Here is an 18,389-nt window from a genome sequence, read left to right as displayed (position 1 = left end):
AGAATTCCTAGTATATGCGAGTATACCTGGCCGTTAAAACTGATTCTGATTCTGAACACTAGAGATCTGAATGCCACTGTTTTATATTGCATAATATATTGGTGCGTTCTTTGTGCGCATTTGAATTATGCTAAATGTTTTCTTATTGCTGCCAATAATTAGCATTTGATAAGACAAATAACTACAAAACAAACAAGAATGGTGATTAGTTTTCCTAAGTAGACATGACTGGACAGAGGACTGAATCAGTAGGGTTCTTTAGAAAAGCAGACAATTGTGTGGAAAGTGGTTCCCATAGTGACAGCAGCAGGAAGTAACACAAATGTCTCAAACACACATTGCTGCAGCATGGTCACTACATACTCTAGGGAGTAGGGAGCTATTGCCTGGATAACAGAGAGACACAGAGTGCACACTTTTTCTGATACAGGTAATGACATTTGTGGTAGTTCATTGATTTCCAGGTGGTGTGCAACGCAGATAAGTCTATTTTTGTCCATGATGATGTAACAGAGTAATATGTGCTCAAGAGATGGTAGTCACTAGTCAGGGGGGGGGGGGGGGGGGTTATGGTGAAGGGTGTGGATCAGTGCCTTTCATATGTTTGTGTCACTTTATAAATTATTTACTTAAATACACAGACTAGGGTTGTCACAAAGGAATATATTTACTTTTAAAGGCTAGAATAGTATTGTATGTGATTTCACGTGTGAATGATTTTTGGACAGAATAATAATAATGTCATTAACAAAAAAGACCATCACTAACTTTATTACAAACATTTGGCATCCGCCAATAGCTTTTCCAGTGGTCAGTACTAGAGAGCAAATCATCCAAATAGTGAACCGGTTTGTACAGTGCTCCTTGCCCCCGAATGTGTGTTTGCTTCTTGGGATGTTTGAGCCATACCACAATTGCTAGCAATACTGATTTACTAGACTACTACCGTTTTAGTTTCACTTCTGCTGTCTAGTGAGTAGCCACTGCACAATGTGTCTCTGACATGGATGGTTATGATCCGCACAGTCAGCATGTATGCATCTGAAACTGTAATATGTATCAATAGACTATCATCAAAGTACACATGTGCTTCACAATTTTAGTCTTTTTAGACATGCAAAAAATTAAATAAACAAATATAATTGAGATTGATCTTTGCAAATGTCCAATGAAGCATTTTTAGACCTTAGTACTTACAGTACTGCATACTTTTTTTTTCTTAAGAATATTATTTTGTGCACCCCTCTTTAACACCACTACTTCCTGCCCAGGAAAGGGCACAGAGGTAGGGGGCAGATACTATCCAGGCTCAGGCTGGTAGGTATGTCGGGCAGTGTCCTGAGCCAGCTGCAGGAGGGTACACTGTCCTGCTTTTAGTGCTGCATTAACACTACTCCTCTACAAGCTACTGCTGGCTACTGTATATCAGCATAGTGGCACAGCAGGCAACTGCTTAGTGGATGATGCCTATCTGTAATAGCTTGATCCCATAGCTCAGCAAACAGCAGCATACGCACAGCTGGAACATACTTGCCTACTTTTGAAAACTAGTTTCAGGAAGATTATTTTTTTTTTACTTCAAATCTTTATTTCTTTTATACATATAAAGACAAATAGAAAAAGACTTACAACACACAAACTTGTACGCATAATTACAGTTCAGTGCATCTTTGTTACATAGACAAAATAAAATACATTTTTTTTTTTTTTAAATCATTGCGCCGTCGTCCTGCTACCCTGACTCATGTTTAAAGAACAGTTTGCCCTGTATGGCAAGCGATGTCGGGTCTTTCCTCCCTTGAGTATACTTATTGACCTTTGTACTACCCAGGTCCCTTCATGGGGACTTTGGGACAGATTCTTATATTTGTTTACCACCTGGGTAGTTGTTTTGGGGGTTGACCAGTTGAGGGCTAGATGTCATGGGGACCCACCAATGTTGCTGATTGTTACTGGATCTATTCAAAAATTGATATTGTCCCCAGGTTAAGGTCAGGGTAGTGACCCCTGGATGTATAATCTGAGTTTACTTGATGATGGGTGTATTAGTTCCGACAGGATAGTGTTGCCTTACCAACCTGAGATTTCTACAATTTAGTGAGGATAAGTGCATGTGTATAGAATAGACTTATATAGTTACAGTGCGAGAAAGGAGGCGAGAAAAAGTGTAAAAAAGAATAGTTTATGGTAGGTCGCCGCTACAGTTTCCATTACGTACAGTGATACCCTATTATACTTCCCATTATGTGCTTTTACTATGACGAACAAACAGGGTTTAACTGTGTGCGATATCTTTTTAATTATTACCTCGTGATACCATTAATGATATCTAGTATATAATATTTATAGTGAATGTTCCCTTCCCACCCCATCCCCCCTCCCCCTCCCCCATTACTGTCATTTATATCTATCATTGTGACGTAACTGTGTAAATTACATTTGATAATATGTGGAGTTAATCCACTTGTGCCATATTAGTTTGTATTTTGCCAGTGAATTACGGTTTGTGTATACGGATTGTTCCTGTCTAATGATATAGTTTACTAATACTACCCAGTTGTTCAGCTCGGGTGGTGCTTTCGCCATCCAGTTTCTCCCAACTACGACTTTTGCCAGCGAGACTAAGTTATTAATATAGATTTTCTCGATACCGCTCACATTATTGCCCATAATGCCTAGTAGGCAACACTTAATGGTTAAAATCTCACTATTTAACCCGGTATCTACTATTACCTTTTTGACTTCTTCCCAGAATTTGGCGACCCCCTGGCACTCCCACAACGAATGCAGGAAGGTGCCCGAGGTGTCGCCACACCTGGGGCATACTATGGCGGTTCTGCCTGAGAATTTACTTAATGTTTTAGCTGAGAGGTACGATCTATGAAATATATATAGTTGCGTTAACTGAACCCGGAGAGAACTAGTGGCCTTGTTTGTAGACTTCATTGCTGATAACCATTCCTCATCACTCAATTCACCGATGTCTTGTACCCATTTCACCCGAAGATATTTCAGTCCGTCTTTAGACGCTTCTTTCCCCAAGATCTTATATTCCCTGGAGACTATTTTTTTTTTGTTGCTAGATTTTAATATTGTTTTTGTCAGTGATTCCCCAAATATCGGGGGGTCACTGGCAAAATATGACTGTATAACACTTCTCAGCTGCAAATAGCGATAGAAGTGCGTTTGAGGCAGATTAAATTCTGTTTTTAATTGAGTAAATGATTTTAGGCCAGATGCCGTATAGATCTGTTGGAGTTTGGTCACTTCATAGGGGTGCCAGGCTTCTATAATCTGTAAATTGGACGCTTCCTGGTCAGTGAGTTGATCTACAATTCGATGATCTATATCCATGAAGTCTACGCCCAGTGTTTTGTCAACCTCGCGCCATATTTTTATGGCCTGTATTACTAGTGGCGGGTCTGCACTAGTGAGTTTCCCCTGTAAGATTTTTTGTAATGGGTTAACACTAGCTTTAGATAAAGAGAAGATTATAGTTGGTAATAGAATTTTACACAGTGCCCCATTGAGGGGGCGTGTTATGCTCCACCCAAAGAGCGTGTCTAGTTCCATATATGGAGAGATTGTAAAAAGAGAGAGCAAATGCATCTGTCTCTCATTCCTTTTTTACCAAAAAATGTAACAGTATATTGTGGGCTAGGTGACATGAGGGAGATTGCTAGACTAATGAGGGAGAGAGGGAGATTGCTGTTATTTCAGGGAGTCTCCTACAGAATGCAGGAGGGTAGGCAGCTTTGAGCTGGAGTCTCATTTTGCAGTAGTGGGCAGACAGGTTTTACAGGTGGGCAATCTTGCAGATTTCCAACCATCCCGGAGTCGCCCTTTAGCTGAGCATGTGTTGCTACATAAAATTTGTTTATACATTGTTTGGGTAGGGGATGTGTCAAAAGACCCCAGATTATAAATGGCTTTTGTTCCTAAATAACCTGGAGACATTGGGATGGTAAAATTATCTTGAGCACCAAAATTGTAATTTTCTTATCTTGTTTCCTGAATACATTTACAATGACTAAAGTTGAACTCTTTGGCATGTTCTAAGGATTGTGAGCCAAGGCTGAGGCAGCCAGAGGGCATATTTCCTGTGGTCCCCACACAGAGATTGCACCATGGCAATGCAGAAACATCTCAGTGTCCGAGAATGTCACAAGAGATCCATAACAGCACTTGGATTCCACTCAGCAAGACGGGAATTTCTCACAGGGTTTGAAGGTCTAATATCCTCAATTGTGTAATTATATCAACCATTTGAATATGTTGGGAGTCAAATAACAACATTAATATGATTCCACCATCATTATGCCAATAAAGGGGAGTTACTTGTTTCCTAGCACGGAGCCCGTCGCAGGTGATCGCATACCTTAACTTAAGGTATGCGATGGACGCGACCGACGCGATTTCAGGGCTATTTTAGCCTTTTCCCCGACAATTAAAAAATCGCGTCCATCGCATGCCTTAAGTTAAGGCATGCGATGCGACCGATGCGATGGACGCAATTTTACATAGGGAACAATGTTAAATGGGCCAATGGACCCGATTTTTCATTGTATACCCACCCTTATGGGTATTTTACATGTGAAATGCCCCCCCCCCCCATTGTTAACTCCACCCCACGATGAACGCCAACCCGAAGCGTGGCGAGCGCAGCGACCCCGCGAGGGGCGGCAGTACGCGTCCTCCGACCTTTTCAAACCCCCACTATCCACGTCGGCATGGAAGTGATTTTATAGAGTGTGGCGACCGCAGCTCGCCACTGAGCCCGAAGCGTGGCGAGCGCAGCGTGCCCCGCGAGGGGGCACGTAATACCTGTGAAGTAATGCGCGGCCACTCGCCACGCTTCGGGCTCGGTGGCTCGCTGCCCTCACCACACTATATAAAATCAACTCCACGCCGACATGGATAGTGGGGGTTTGAAAAGGTCGGAGGACGCGTACCGCCGCCCCTCGTGGGCTCGCTGCACTCGCCACACTTCGGGTTGGCGTTCATCGTGGGGTGGCGTTAACAATGGGGGGGGGGGCATTTGACCCATCAGGGTGGGTATACAATAAAAAATTGGGGTTTGGGGGGCATTTAGCATTGGGCCCAATGTAAAATCGGGTCTCAGGGACCATTTTACATTGGTTCCGATGTAAAAATCGCATTCGATCGCATTGCATGCGATTTGGTTGAATGCGATGCGATCGACTCAATTTTTGGGGACCCGATGGATACAATAAAAATCGCAGGCGTCATGCTAGGAAACAAGTACCAAAGGGGATATAATTGACATCTGTAAATTTTCCTGTCGCATCAACACATTCCTATATATTATACTAGTCTTAAGGCCTGTCCGATTTTCTGAAAAGGTTTGTAAAGTGAAAATGTTTTTCATTTAATGGAGCCTTCTTATGGCTGCTTGGGGAGGATTGGGGACACTCGGGGAGGTTCGGCCATGCTTGGCCATTCGTGTGTTCGGAAGTCAAAACACAGAAATGCCTGAACAGACAAGCGGCTGAGTACCTGAACACCCGAGGGCTCCCGAGCCCACCCCCAAGTGCCCCAAACTTCTCCAAGTGGCCGCAAACAGCCAAAGCCGGCAGCAGAAGCCCCAGGGAAGCAGGGGCTGCTGCAGAAGACAGCGTCTGCCCTTCTGTGGTGAGCATTTTCCTGCCGTGGTAGGTTTGTCCTAGGAAAGGACAAACCCACCAGGAAAACCCACCACTCAAGGCGTTAAGGGTCCACTTTAGGCAGTCTGTTTATTGTGTTGTATTCAGTGCCCTCGAGGGGGGTAAGCTGTCCTACAACCTATCACAATGCATGAAAACAAAAGAAATAGCATGGACCCTTATGACAGCACCCTCTTTGAACTTAGATTGTCTTTTAAGATGATACGGTAGTGTGCAAAGTTTGAAGATAAATAGTTAAAGCTAGAGTTATCGTGGAACATCCATACACACACATACACATACACACATACACACACACACACACACACACACACACATGCAAACATCATTCAGTTATACTTATGTACTATGTAGATAATACATACTAAAATAAGATTTGTTGCTGCTGACAACCTTGATATTGCATTGAATTGAATTGAATAGTACAACATGGCTGAATATTGCATTCATGACTCATTTTCTAGATGGTGTGATAAAATGGTGGGACCTGGATACTGGTCATCTGTCTCAGTCAGCAGCTGAACACTCAGGAATGGTCACTAATCTTTTGTACTGGTCAGAGACAAAGCTATTGTTTTCATCTTCAAATGATGGTACTCTTATTGCTTGGACTTCTGGAGCAGTGGTATTAGATAAGATTAAGGTAAATAAGTAATGTTCTCCTCAATATTCCCTTATATATTATCTTTGAAACAACTGTCTTTGGTAGATTATCAAATGCACTATGTTATACTATGCATTAATTTATCTTTCAATCCTGAGGGCACTACCTAGATGTAAGAAGGTAGATAGTAGACACTTTACAATTTAACACATTTAGGGCCAGATTCTCTAAGCTTCAAAAGCGATAAAATGGAGAGTGACAAACAGCTAGCCAATCAGCTCCTGCCTGGCATTTTTCAAACACAGTCTGTGACATGGCAGGTAGGAGCTGATTGGCTGGCTGTTTATTACTCTGGATTTGATCACTTTTGAAGCTTAGAGAATCTGGCCCTTAGAGAGGTAACTACTTCTTTATCTCCTCTCACACATATATAAGGGAGGGGGAATAGGAGGGGAGGATAGCTTTCTCCTCTCCCCCCCCCCCCCCCCCCCCTTTCTTTTTTCTCCCTTTTCACGGTTAAAGCACTTTACAAATTCACAGTAAGGAAAGTAGGTACAGTATATCACAGTAAATATAAATATTATTTAGATAAGTCAGTATATTTCCCCCCCCCCTCACCCAAATATAAATTAAGTTCCAAAAGAATCTTATATAAAGGATGCAAAATAATATAAAAGAGACTACAAAGCACAAAAACAAGTATATAAAGGCTCAGATATTAGAAAATAGAAAAGGAAAATAAAGAGAAAATATGTTAATATCGATATGATAGTAATATCGGAAGAAAATATTAGCATTATTACATGAAGATATGTGAGAAAGATAAATCCCAGGTATTATAATGATTAGTATGAAGAACAGGTACAAGTAAGTCTAAGGATGAAATACAAGGATGGAAATCTGAGGAAGAAATGTATGGAAAGATGAATATATATAAGTAAAATGACAATGTGATGTAACATGATGAAGTAATGGTGAACTGAAACTGTAAATGATCATATTTTGTTTGTGTGTTTGTGAAAAATATTAACTAAAATTTTATTAAAAAAAAAAGAGGTAATATTTCCAAAAAAATGTTCACAGTACAATGGTTCCAACATTGGAACAAAAGGCCGTTTGTCCAGAATATCTGTACACACTGAATGGATGTTAATGAAGGACAGAGCGATCATGTTCCATCCTTCAGTAGCATACTACTATAACACAGGACAGTGCATATTGGACATACACACTGAGCGATCTGCCCAATATGTCATTCCGATTGGGCTGGAAATTACATATGTGGCCGATATCACTCCATTGTTTACCCAGCTATAGGTACGTGCCACAGTGGCACATGTGGGCATCAATTTAATCACTATATTATGCTCTAACATCCTCCAAGATATTCTATCTCTCACCATGTCTGAAGTGAACACATATGGAGGGCAAATTGAAACGGTGCACTCAGGTACTTGAACCCAAGGTAATTTTCTCAAATTGATTAAAGTATATTGTACTTCTGTCCTTCAGCTGGGAAGCCCTGTCTTCAGTATGGCAATAAACCTCCGACGTCATCTGTTGGTGTGTGGATTTAAGAAGCACATTTCTGTCTACCCGCTGGATGAGCAGAAAACCTGCGGCCATGTGATTAACTTGAACAAGAGCTTTTCTGATTACCAACATACCGACATTGTCTCATGTGTCATTGCCCAAGACAGCCAGATCTACACTGTTGGGTCTGTAAAAAAATCAGCTCCTAGACAAATCTTTATTGTACACCTGTCACTTATAGTGGATGTACCCAATTGGTAGGCTGATTTAATATTCATGAAAATCCAGCCTATCAATTCTCAAGGAACTAGTGTAACGTGCAGAGAGAGAGAGAATTAGGTTATTTTGTTTCTGTGCAGGTACATTTTGGCTGCTCTATTTTTACACTGTCATTTAGATTTCAGCTTTAACACATCACACCCGAATGTAACTTTCTCTGCACATGTTGCCGCCCCACCCTCCCGCGGTGCAGCATGGTTTTGCCCTTTTTGAGAACAAATTTGCTTTGCGATCAGGCTCGAATTAGGCCCATTGTCTCAGACATCCAGATGCCTCTCTGGTACAATCATTAATTGTTTTCATTTTTATAACTAGAAATAGGAAATATTCAGTAAAACATGATTTTAAAAATGACTTAAGTAATCGTCTAAACAATTATCCAGCGTATAAAGTTATTGTTAATCAACATTTAGTATCACCACACTTCATAGGGAAGATGTATTGCAGTAAAGTGCTTGGCAGTGGCAAACGCAGGATTTCTAGAGGCTGGCTTTCAAATGCAGACCACAATCTCTCACTTTGTGAAACATTCGAGCAAGTACAGGAGTCTGGGGGGAGCATAAGAAGAACCTAGTAGCAATCCTGGGCACTAAAGTAAACTTTGGTCCACACACTGCAAACTTTGCAGAAGAAGCTTCTACCACTGAGCATGTGCAGCAGCTCCGCTCTTTCACGTAAACTTCATTATGTGGTGGAAACTATCATATTCATTTTATATACCATTTGCCATTGGTGTCATAATTTGAGCCATTTGTCAAGAGGAGGGGGCGGTTTCTGGGCAACCAGTTGCACCATCGGACTTCTAAGCAATCTTATGGTTGTTCAGAATATCTGTCACAAGAAAGCTACAGGGTCATTTACACAGCATACAACAATGCAGTCACAGGTTGATACAGCTCCAAAACTGACTTTGAATTGTCATCCCAGTACCTCCCACAAACTACCACTGACTGACAAGTGATAGTGTGACTCTTCCACATGCTCAGTGCAACCATTGGTCAGAAATGCAAAATTCTGCTTTCACCTCAGAATCAAGGCCCACGTCTTTAGTTCACTGTTAGATTTGCTATTTATTTGACCGCTTTCTCTCTCATTTCAGGTATGACAGAAAGTTTTTGATATTTGACACCTACCAGACCCCAGAAAAGACCTGCATCAGGACAGTGCACTGTAACTCACGGGCCCACAATGCAGGGATCACCCATCTTCTCCTTGTCCGTGAGCGCGAGAGCACTAGGTAAGAGCACCATGAGCAAAAAGTCATACATAGGTTTGACTCAAAAACAGACTGTTCCTGTGACCCATCAGTCCTAAGCTTAAGAAAGTAGTCATCATTTGATAGCCATGTGTTGTCTTTTCTTAAAGATCTCTTTGAATTATTTTTATTCTGCAAAGAGGCAGAACTACTGTACCATTAGTGCAGCAGGTGCAGTGCACCAGGCCCCTGAGGACTAAGGGGCCCACTGCTATGCCTGTCACCCACTGTTTTTTCTTATCACACTCAGTCTCTCACTGTCATCCTCTGCCTCTCCCTGTCACCCACTGCCATGTTGCATATTGTGAACTTGGTTTGGGGTGGAGGAGGGGGCCAAATTTATATTTTTGCATCTGGGCTCACCACCCACAGGTTCTGCCACTGTATTGAGTTAAGGTGCGTACACATGGTGCGATTGCCTTGCGATTCGGTCCTGCTTCAATCAAATCTCACAGCAAGCAAGACTAATTCATTTTTGTCTATGTAGTACAGATCTGTACTATATAGTCTTGCCCGCACAGTCTATTTTTCTTTGTGATTTCCACTAAAGCGCGCATGAGGATCGAATCGGCATCGAAAGTGTCTGAAATCCATTCATATTCAATTCGATTTTGACTAAATGTTGTCAGAATTGCACCGTGCACTATGGAACGCCCTTCCACGCACCATAAAACTCTCCACTAGCCTCCAAACCTTCAAGCATTCCCCGAAAACTCACCTCTTCAGGCAAGCCTATCATATTTAAGTATCACACATAACCCTCTGAGGTGATCCTGAATCGGCCCCAAAATCTGGAGACAGGTGATTATAGAGGAGTAAAATAAGACTAGGAATTATAAATAGAATTCTGGAGACCATATTCGGGCAATATTATGATATTCAAATGGTCTCAGCATTGATAAAGCAACAAGTAATGAGCTGCAACCACAATGAAATACATCGTAGGTTTACTCTATTCCTCCATGCATTATCATATTTACATGTATGCATTATAACAATGTATAATAATAATATTGGTCCTTATTCTAGTTCACTCATTCTGACAAAATCCTTCTTAGATGGACAAAACCATGTGCACTGCAGGGGGTCAGATGTAACATGTGCAGAGAGAATAAGATTTGGGTGAGTTATTTTGTTTCTGTGCAGGGTAAATACTGACTGCTTTATTTTAACACTGCAATATAGATCTCACTTTGAAGTAAAACCCCACCCAAATCTAATTCTCTCTGCACAAGTTACATCTGCCCCACCTGCAGTGCATATGGTTTTGTCCATCTAAGAAGGATTTTGTCAGAAAGAGTGAACTAGAATAAGGCCCATTGTTCCATAGTAATGAGTTCATTGTTGGAATACTCAGAGCTGAGATGAGGACCTCTGTCCACTCTATGTAAATCAATCCAGTAAACGCGTTAAAAGTCTTTTCCATTATGTCAGGTTTTTGACAGGCTCCTTTGATGGAACGGTTGGCATTTGGTCGCAGGTTGGTCAACTAATCCAGAGGCTCCGACAGTTCTCTGGGGAAATCACTGGGATGTGCTATGTGGCATCAGTGAGGACAGTGTGGATTACAAGTGGTAATAGTCAACCACTCATTCTGGACCCACGATCTGGGGATGTTGTGAGTTATTTTTTGCCTTTTTTAAAAAAATCAGCATGAGAAACCACATGTAGAGGTAGAGCAATTACACTAATAAATGGCAGAAAGTGTAGTTAGACACTGTGGGGTATATATATTTACTAAGAAGATGTGAAGTTGCCCTTAGCAACCAAGCAGTCCTTAAACTGTGGTTGCATTCCAGAATGCAACTGCAGTTTAAAGGGTTGCGCATGTGTGCTGCCAGGAACAAGCTGGGGCTGATTCAGCAAGCCCCGCTAAAGAGCGTAAATCACTTATTATAGATTTCCACACTTTGGCGCATGCAAGTCCTGGCTGTAAAGCACTGTAAGTGATGTTGGTTCTGTATAAATAAATGCTGTAGATTATGCTGGCTCTAAAGAAAAAAATCTTAGTAAATTAATTCATTTAGTATCTGCCTGGTTTTCTCTCTCATAGATTACTGACTTTGTGGACACTTTCCAAAGCCAAGAGGACAGTCCCCAAATAAAACAACTGATATGTCTTCCTGACACAAGTCATGTGATCGGTGAGTAACCGAGAAAACTCCCTTGCATGCTTTCTTTTACTTTTAATCATTTTTAGATGATATTGTCATTTCCCAATAGGAAACACAATTAAAAGAATAATTAGAGAAGTAGAAATGTAACTGCATGTTCTTCTCTGATATGGCATGTCATTACTGTATATTATTGACCATTTCTGGGATATGAATGCAGATATATTTTTTGAGTATTAGTTTATATGGTAACCAATGTGCATTCATAACATGACATGGGGGGTTATTCTGGTTGACAGTTCGCAGTGCTGCGTGTCATTTTTCACCTACCGTTCGCAAATGTCGCTTCCCCCTGAATTCCCCCGCACGGCTGCGAATGGATATTTAGCATAATAATCCCAGACATCAGCAGAATGAGAACTTGCTCCGATACCTGCCCGATGTTCTTTGAGTACGCTAAAGCTGGGAACACATTGGCCGATTTATTTGCTGTACAATGAAATGGACGATATATCGTGGGCGCATTGGTGGGTGTGTGCCCCCCAAATGTCTGTGAACGACTATATTCACAGACATGTTGTCAGCTGGTACCCATGCTATAGGTGCCGCCAGTGACTGACAGAACAGCTGGGTAGCCACATGTAAACTCCCACCCAGTTGTGATGTCAGGGCCGATTTATCATTTAAATCAAGAAATAAGAAAAAAATATAAATAAATGAAACACTGGAGATGGAAAATGTTTCTTTGTTTTATTAAGGGTCCACAAAAAGCAATCAGACGATTGTGTGGAAGTATCAGAAGATGGCTTGCGTTACTGTGCTGCACACTAAGCACCCTGTGGAGTGTCTCTCATACAGTAAGTGGCCATTAGTTCCTATCCAGGCTGTAGCTTTGCAGCTGTTGTGGAACTGCAAGTATCAGCATGTTTATGCTCTGATTTATAGTTTCACAGCAGTGTGTGTCTGTCTATAATCAAAACACTCAAGATTGCCTTCTTTTGTTGTTATACATTGTGTATACATTATTTTTCAGCTGCAAAGACCTTGCTCTTACTTTTCACTGGTGACAGCAGTGGCATAGTGGACAAGTGGAAGAGAAATGATTTGTCCCCCTTTACTTTCAGGTATGATTCTATGTTAATTTTTATTATTATAAATTGAAAATATATATATATATATATATATATATATTATTTTTACTATCTTTTTTTCATTGATTGTGTCTGGTTGATGGCAGTTCCTTTTAGTATATGATAGAATGGCAGTAACTAGAAATAGATCAAAAAGTCCTGTATCTGGCTTCAGTGAGGTAAATGAACTAAGATATGGGTTCTTTTAAAGATGGAATGTTGTCATAGCCACCAATCAGATTCTAGTTATTTATTTAGCATCTTCTACAACAGGCATTCCCATCCACCGTCCTCAAGGCACACCAATAGTGCATGTTTTAGTGATATCCAGGCTTGAGCACAGGTGACTTAATTAGTACCTGAGTGATTCTGATTAAACCATCTGTGCTGAAGCCTAGATATCACTAAAGGTGGCCATACACACGCAGATTTATCTTCAGATCTGGCTGGTTGGAACAAAATTCAAGAGACGGAGAGAGAAGAAATGTCCTTGTTGGGTGCACCAAAAAGATAATAAAACTTAACTTTTATTAATATTTAATCTAAGAACTGCGAAATAAAACACAACATATAGTAACAAACAAAGGTGGGGTTCACACAATTTAAAAACTAGGCGGCGGGCAGATGTGGCAGAAACTTTATTCAATAATCAGTATGTTGGGACAGAACAGTGTTTTGATACCTGATTAAGATAGCAGGAATACCTCTGCTGTCAGTACAGGTTATTTGAATATGAAAAGCGGGTTTGTGCGAAAACCTCTTTATAATAGTGCTTTTCTGGACGCTAGCTCACATATAGAGTAAGTATCATTAATGTTCACATACATGGGGTATAAGCGTTATTGCTTGGATCTGTCCATACTGCAGTAATTAAACAGTGTGTACTCCAATGAGGGAGGGTCCTTCAAACACCGTGGTCTGAGCAAGTGCTTATTCCCCACACATGTACTGGGTGAGTATTTATTCCCAGATTCAGTCACAGGCAGATTACCTAAATGACAGTGGTACACTATCAAGCGTGGGAACGCTCCGAGGTCTAATAGTGTGTATTCCCAATGTCGGGAAAGTTGTGGCTGCACTGATTATAATGGCCAAATATATTGGTCCAATGGAGTCGCCTCCAACTGGAATACTGCGCTGTATTCAGTGCTTTAGTGGCATGATCGCCCAATGGTCAGGGTTGCCAGGAATATGCCACAGTCGACAAGATGGGAAAAACAGTATTACATTAGTGAGCGTGGAGACGCTCCCCGATCTGATGGTGTGTGTGCGTGCAAAAGACTGCACAGTTATAATGACCAGTAACCTGGGTCCAATGGAGCCGCCTCCAGTTGGACTGATAGACTCAAGCGTGAGCGCCTTAACCCCTTCCCGACATTTGACGTATATATACGTCATGGCCGGGAAGTACTTCCCGACACATGACGTATATATACGTCATGGCTTCTAACTGTCACTGCGTCTAGAGACGCAGTGACAGAGGGACGATGTCTGCTGTCCCTGACAGCAGACATGTCCCTGCATGCCCAGGGGGGGCTGCGATGCCGCCCCCCCGTCGGCGATCGCTGTGATTGGCTGTTCAGTGTGAACAGCCAATTACAGCGTTTTCTGTGTCACCGGCGAATAACGTTCGCCGGTGACACGGGATCGGAGGTGATTGGTGCTGTAAAGTACAGCACCAATCACCGCGGGGTGTAAGGGTGACACTGGTGTCACCCCACCTCACCCCGCCCGCCCCCAAAGGCCGTGATTGGTCCGTCGGACCGACGGACCAATCACAGCCATGGAGGGGGGTTTAAACTAACGGGGACTACACTGCAGACGCCATTCCGGTCTGGAATAGCGTGCAGTGCGGTCACCGTGCCCAGCTGTCGCCATTTACTGACCAGAACCTTGCTCAATACTTACCTGATCACTGCTTGGGATCTTGCTTCATCTTGTGACATCCTGTGCTGTGTTGTGCTGTGTTGTGCTGCTGCAGTGTCATCGAGTTAGAGAGAGAGAGAGATAGAGAGAGAGAGATAGAGAGGCCTAGTGACAGAGAGTGCTATATTTTGTGCTGCTGCAGTGTAATAGAGTTATAGATAGAGAGATAGAGAGAGATAGAGAGAGATAGAGAGATAGTGACAGATCGTGCTATATATTTTTTTATATAACTGACTGCTGCCCCCCATTTTGTGCTGATCAGTATAAATTAACTGATCAGCAACTTTTTGGGGGCGCAGGGTATTTTTTATATATATATATATACCTGCTGCAGTGTCATAGAGTGATAGATAGTGAGAGATAGAGAGATAGAGAGAGATAGTGACAGAGAGTGATAGAGACTGCTATATTTTGTCTGCTGCCCCCCTTTTGTGCACCCCCAGCAACTTTTTGGGGGTGCAGGGGTTATTTTTCATATATATAACTGTCAGTGCTGCTGCTGCAGTGTCATAGAGTGATAGATAGTGAGATAGAGAGAGATAGAGAGAGATAGAGAGAGATAGAGAGATAGTGACAGAGAGTGATAGAGAGTGCTAAATTTTGTGTCTGCTGCCCCCGCCTTTTGTGCTGATCACTATATCTGAGGTGATCAGCAACTTTTTAGGGGTGCAGAGGTTTTTTTTTTTTATATATACCTGCCAGTTGCACTGTCAGTTGCACCAAAGGTTGTGCACCTGCTGCCCCTCACTGGTAATCAGTGTCGCATCACTGATCACCTTTTTTTTTTTTGTGTGTGCTGTGGGGTCTTTTTTTAATTTTTTTTTTACACACACTGTGATTTTGGGGGTGTCCTGTGGCCGCTGTGCGTTGATCAGTGACGTACATCACTGATCATCTTTTTCGGCACAGGGTTGATCTATTTTTTTTTTTTTGATCAAATTCCTGTTGCCTTTGAGCGCTGTTCAGTGACGGACGTTACTGACCGACATCTGTGCTCAATTTTTGGCGCAGGACCTTTTTTTTTTTTTTTTTAACCCCTTCAATTTTTATTTTTTTTAACCCCTTCATTTTTTTTTTTTTTGTATAAAGTATTTTTTTTTTTCTGCACTACATACACACTACACACTACATACCCCCCTGGTTGAAATAAAGTTTGTACCCCCCCCCTACACTATACACGTGTTGAAACATTTCACTACCAGTAACACAAAAATAAAAATGGCATCCCAAATGTCATCCCAAATGTCATCCCAGTCATCCAGAAGAATGTATTCAGTGGAGGAGGCATATACGATGCTTGCTTCTGACTCTGACACAGCCAGTGATGCAAGCGGGGAATTTGAAGGATTCGCCTTAAGCTCCTCTTCCTCCTCTGGTGATGAGGGACCCCCTCAAAGACGCCCCCGTAGAGCAGCTGAGACCCCCCCCCCAATAATTGATCTCGTATGGACCCCACCACCAGACAATTTTGAGCCCCAGGTTCCTGAGTTTTTGGCCATGCCAGGAATCCAATTTGATTCCACAGGTCTCAGAGAAATTGACTTTTTCAAATTATTTTTCTCTGATGATTTTATAAATTTAATGGTGGACCAAACTAATTTATATGCCCAGCAGTTTATTGCTCAAAACCCCACGTCATCATTTGCTAGGTGGACCCCTGTAGATGCAGTAGAGATGATGACGTTTTGGGGTCTGGTGTTTCATATGGGCATAGTAAAAAAGCCAGAAATTAGGCAATATTGGAGTACAGATGTTCTGTACAGCACCCCATTTTACCGTATGGCCATGCCCCGGGCTCGATTTGAGACGATCCTTAAATTTTTGCATTACAACGATAATGCACAGTGCCCACCCAGAGATGATCCCACCTTTGACCGGCTATTCAAAGTCAGGCCGGTCATTGATCATTTCAGTGCCAAATTTGAAGAGATGTACATCCCAGATAAATTCATTTGCATAGACGAGTCCCTTATACATTTTAAAGGAAGGGTTAAATTCCGCCAGTACCTTCCCAGTAAGAGGGCAAGGTATGGCATAAAAATGTATAAGCTGTGTGAAAGCACCTCAGGGTACACTCACAGGTTTAGGGTATATGAAGGGAAGGATTCAAGAATTGAACCGCCAGAATGCCCCCCCTCCCTCGTAGGTGTTAGTGGAAAAATTGTCTGGGATTTAGTGCACCCCTTCCTGGATAAAGGTTATCACCTCTATGTGGATAACTTTTACACTAGCATCCCCCTGTTTAAGGCCCTTGGTTCAAGAGGTACAGCAGCTTGCGGTACTGTGCGCAAGAACCAAAGAGGCCTCCCAAAAACGCACATTGCCCAAGTAATGAGAAGGGGTGAAAGCAGGGGAATATGCGCCGAAAATATGTTGTTGGTCAAATATAAGGACAAGAGGGATGTCCTTATACTGACAACAATTCACGGAGACAGTACCACCTCCGTCCCTGTACGAGGTACCAGTACCCACACCTCAAAACCTAATTGTATCCTGGATTACAATAGGTACATGGGCGGAGTGGATCTTTCAGATCAGGTACTGAAGCCGTACAGTGCCCTGCGGAAAACAAAAATCTGGTACAAGAAGCTGGCCGTGTATATCATCCAGATGGCACTGTATAACGCTTACGTGCTATTCCGTTCTACCGGCCAGAGGGGGACATTTATGCACTTTCAAGAGGAAGTCATAAAGGGCCTAGTATTTGGGAACCAGCAGGCAGAGGGCCCCAGTACTTCTAGTACTGGCCCCCGTATTGTACCAGGGCAGCATTTTCCGAACGAAATCCCCTCCACTGCAAGAAAGGGCAGGACACAAAAAAGGTGCAAAGTTTGCTATAAAAAGGGAATAAGAAAGGAAACTATTTTCCACTGTGAAACTTGCCCCGACAAACCCGGCCTATGTATAAAGGAGTGTTTTAAAATATACCACACATCTATGGATTATTAGGTTCATCATTTCACCGTGCTTCGGGGGTCTTGCTAATGCCACATAGCACCCACCAACATTCCACCAGAATCTGAGCTGCAAAATCCAAAAATCACTCCTTCCCTTCTGAGTCCTGCCATGCACCCAACTGGTATTTTTTGGTCACATATGAGGCATTGCCGTACTCGGGAGAAATTGGGGCACATTTTGGGGTGCTTTGTCTCCTTCATTCCTTCTGAAAATGAAAAATTTTGAGCCAGAACTGCATTTTTGTGTAAAAAAATGTAATTTTTCATTTTCACTGCCCACTTGTATCAAAATTGGTGAAACCCCTGGGGGTTTGAAATGTACACTATACCCCTAGATCAATTCCCTGAGGGGTGTACTTTGCAAAATGGGGTGACTTGTGGGGGGGTTCCACTGTATTGGTGCAACATAGCACCCACCATTCATTCCACCAAAATCTGTGCTGCAAAATCCAAAAATCACTCCTTCCCTTCTGAGTCCTGCCATGCACCCAACTGGTATTTTTTGGTCACATATGAGGCATTGCCATACTCGGGAGAAATTGGGGCACAGATTTTGGGGTGCTTTTTCTCCTTCATACCTTCTGAAAATGAAAAATTTTGAGCCAGAACTGCATTTTTGTGTAAAAAAATGTAATTTTTCATTTTCACTGCCCAGTTGTATCAAAATTGGTGAAACCCCTGGGGGTTTGAAATGTACACTATACCCCTAGATGAATTCCCTGAGGGGTGTAGTTTGCAAAATGGGGTCACTTGTGGGGGGGTTCCACTGTATTGGTGCTTGGGGGGTCTTGCTAATGCGACATAGCACCCACCAAAATTCCACCAGAATCTGAGCTGCAAAATCCAAAAATCACTCCTTCCCTTCTGAGTCCTGCCATGCACCCAACTGGTATTTTTTGGTCACATG

General features: G+C 42.2%; 1 protein-coding gene across 3 annotated transcripts in view; it reads left to right on the top strand.

The window, feature by feature from the left end:
* Positions 1 to 317: 317 nt before the first annotated feature.
* The window catches only part of LOC146074211 (uncharacterized), a 40,143-nt gene continuing 22,071 nt past the window's right edge, over positions 318 to 18,389 (top strand). The window contains exons 1-9 of one of the 3 annotated variants that reach the window (XM_083182068.1): positions 333 to 430; positions 4,061 to 4,230; positions 6,149 to 6,327; positions 7,801 to 8,006; positions 9,200 to 9,337; positions 10,790 to 10,973; positions 11,409 to 11,499; positions 12,228 to 12,326; positions 12,503 to 12,593. In XM_083182068.1, the coding sequence (XP_083038194.1) occupies positions 4,128 to 4,230; positions 6,149 to 6,327; positions 7,801 to 8,006; positions 9,200 to 9,337; positions 10,790 to 10,973; positions 11,409 to 11,499; positions 12,228 to 12,326; positions 12,503 to 12,593 (1,091 nt within the window). In that variant the 5' untranslated portion in view covers positions 333 to 430; positions 4,061 to 4,127. Of the gene's footprint in view, positions 431 to 4,060; positions 4,231 to 6,148; positions 6,328 to 7,800; positions 8,007 to 9,199; positions 9,338 to 10,789; positions 10,974 to 11,408; positions 11,500 to 12,227; positions 12,327 to 12,502; positions 12,594 to 18,389 lie in introns of those variants that run through there. The other 2 variants (XM_083182069.1, XM_083182070.1) reach the window with 2 other exon arrangements.

The sequence above is a fragment of the Crinia signifera genome, chromosome 4 (assembly GCF_055691185.1).
Source record: "Crinia signifera chromosome 4, ASM5569118v1, whole genome shotgun sequence".
NCBI lineage: Eukaryota > Metazoa > Chordata > Amphibia > Anura > Myobatrachidae > Crinia > Crinia signifera.
This window is presented reverse-complemented; position numbering and strand designations above follow the sequence as displayed.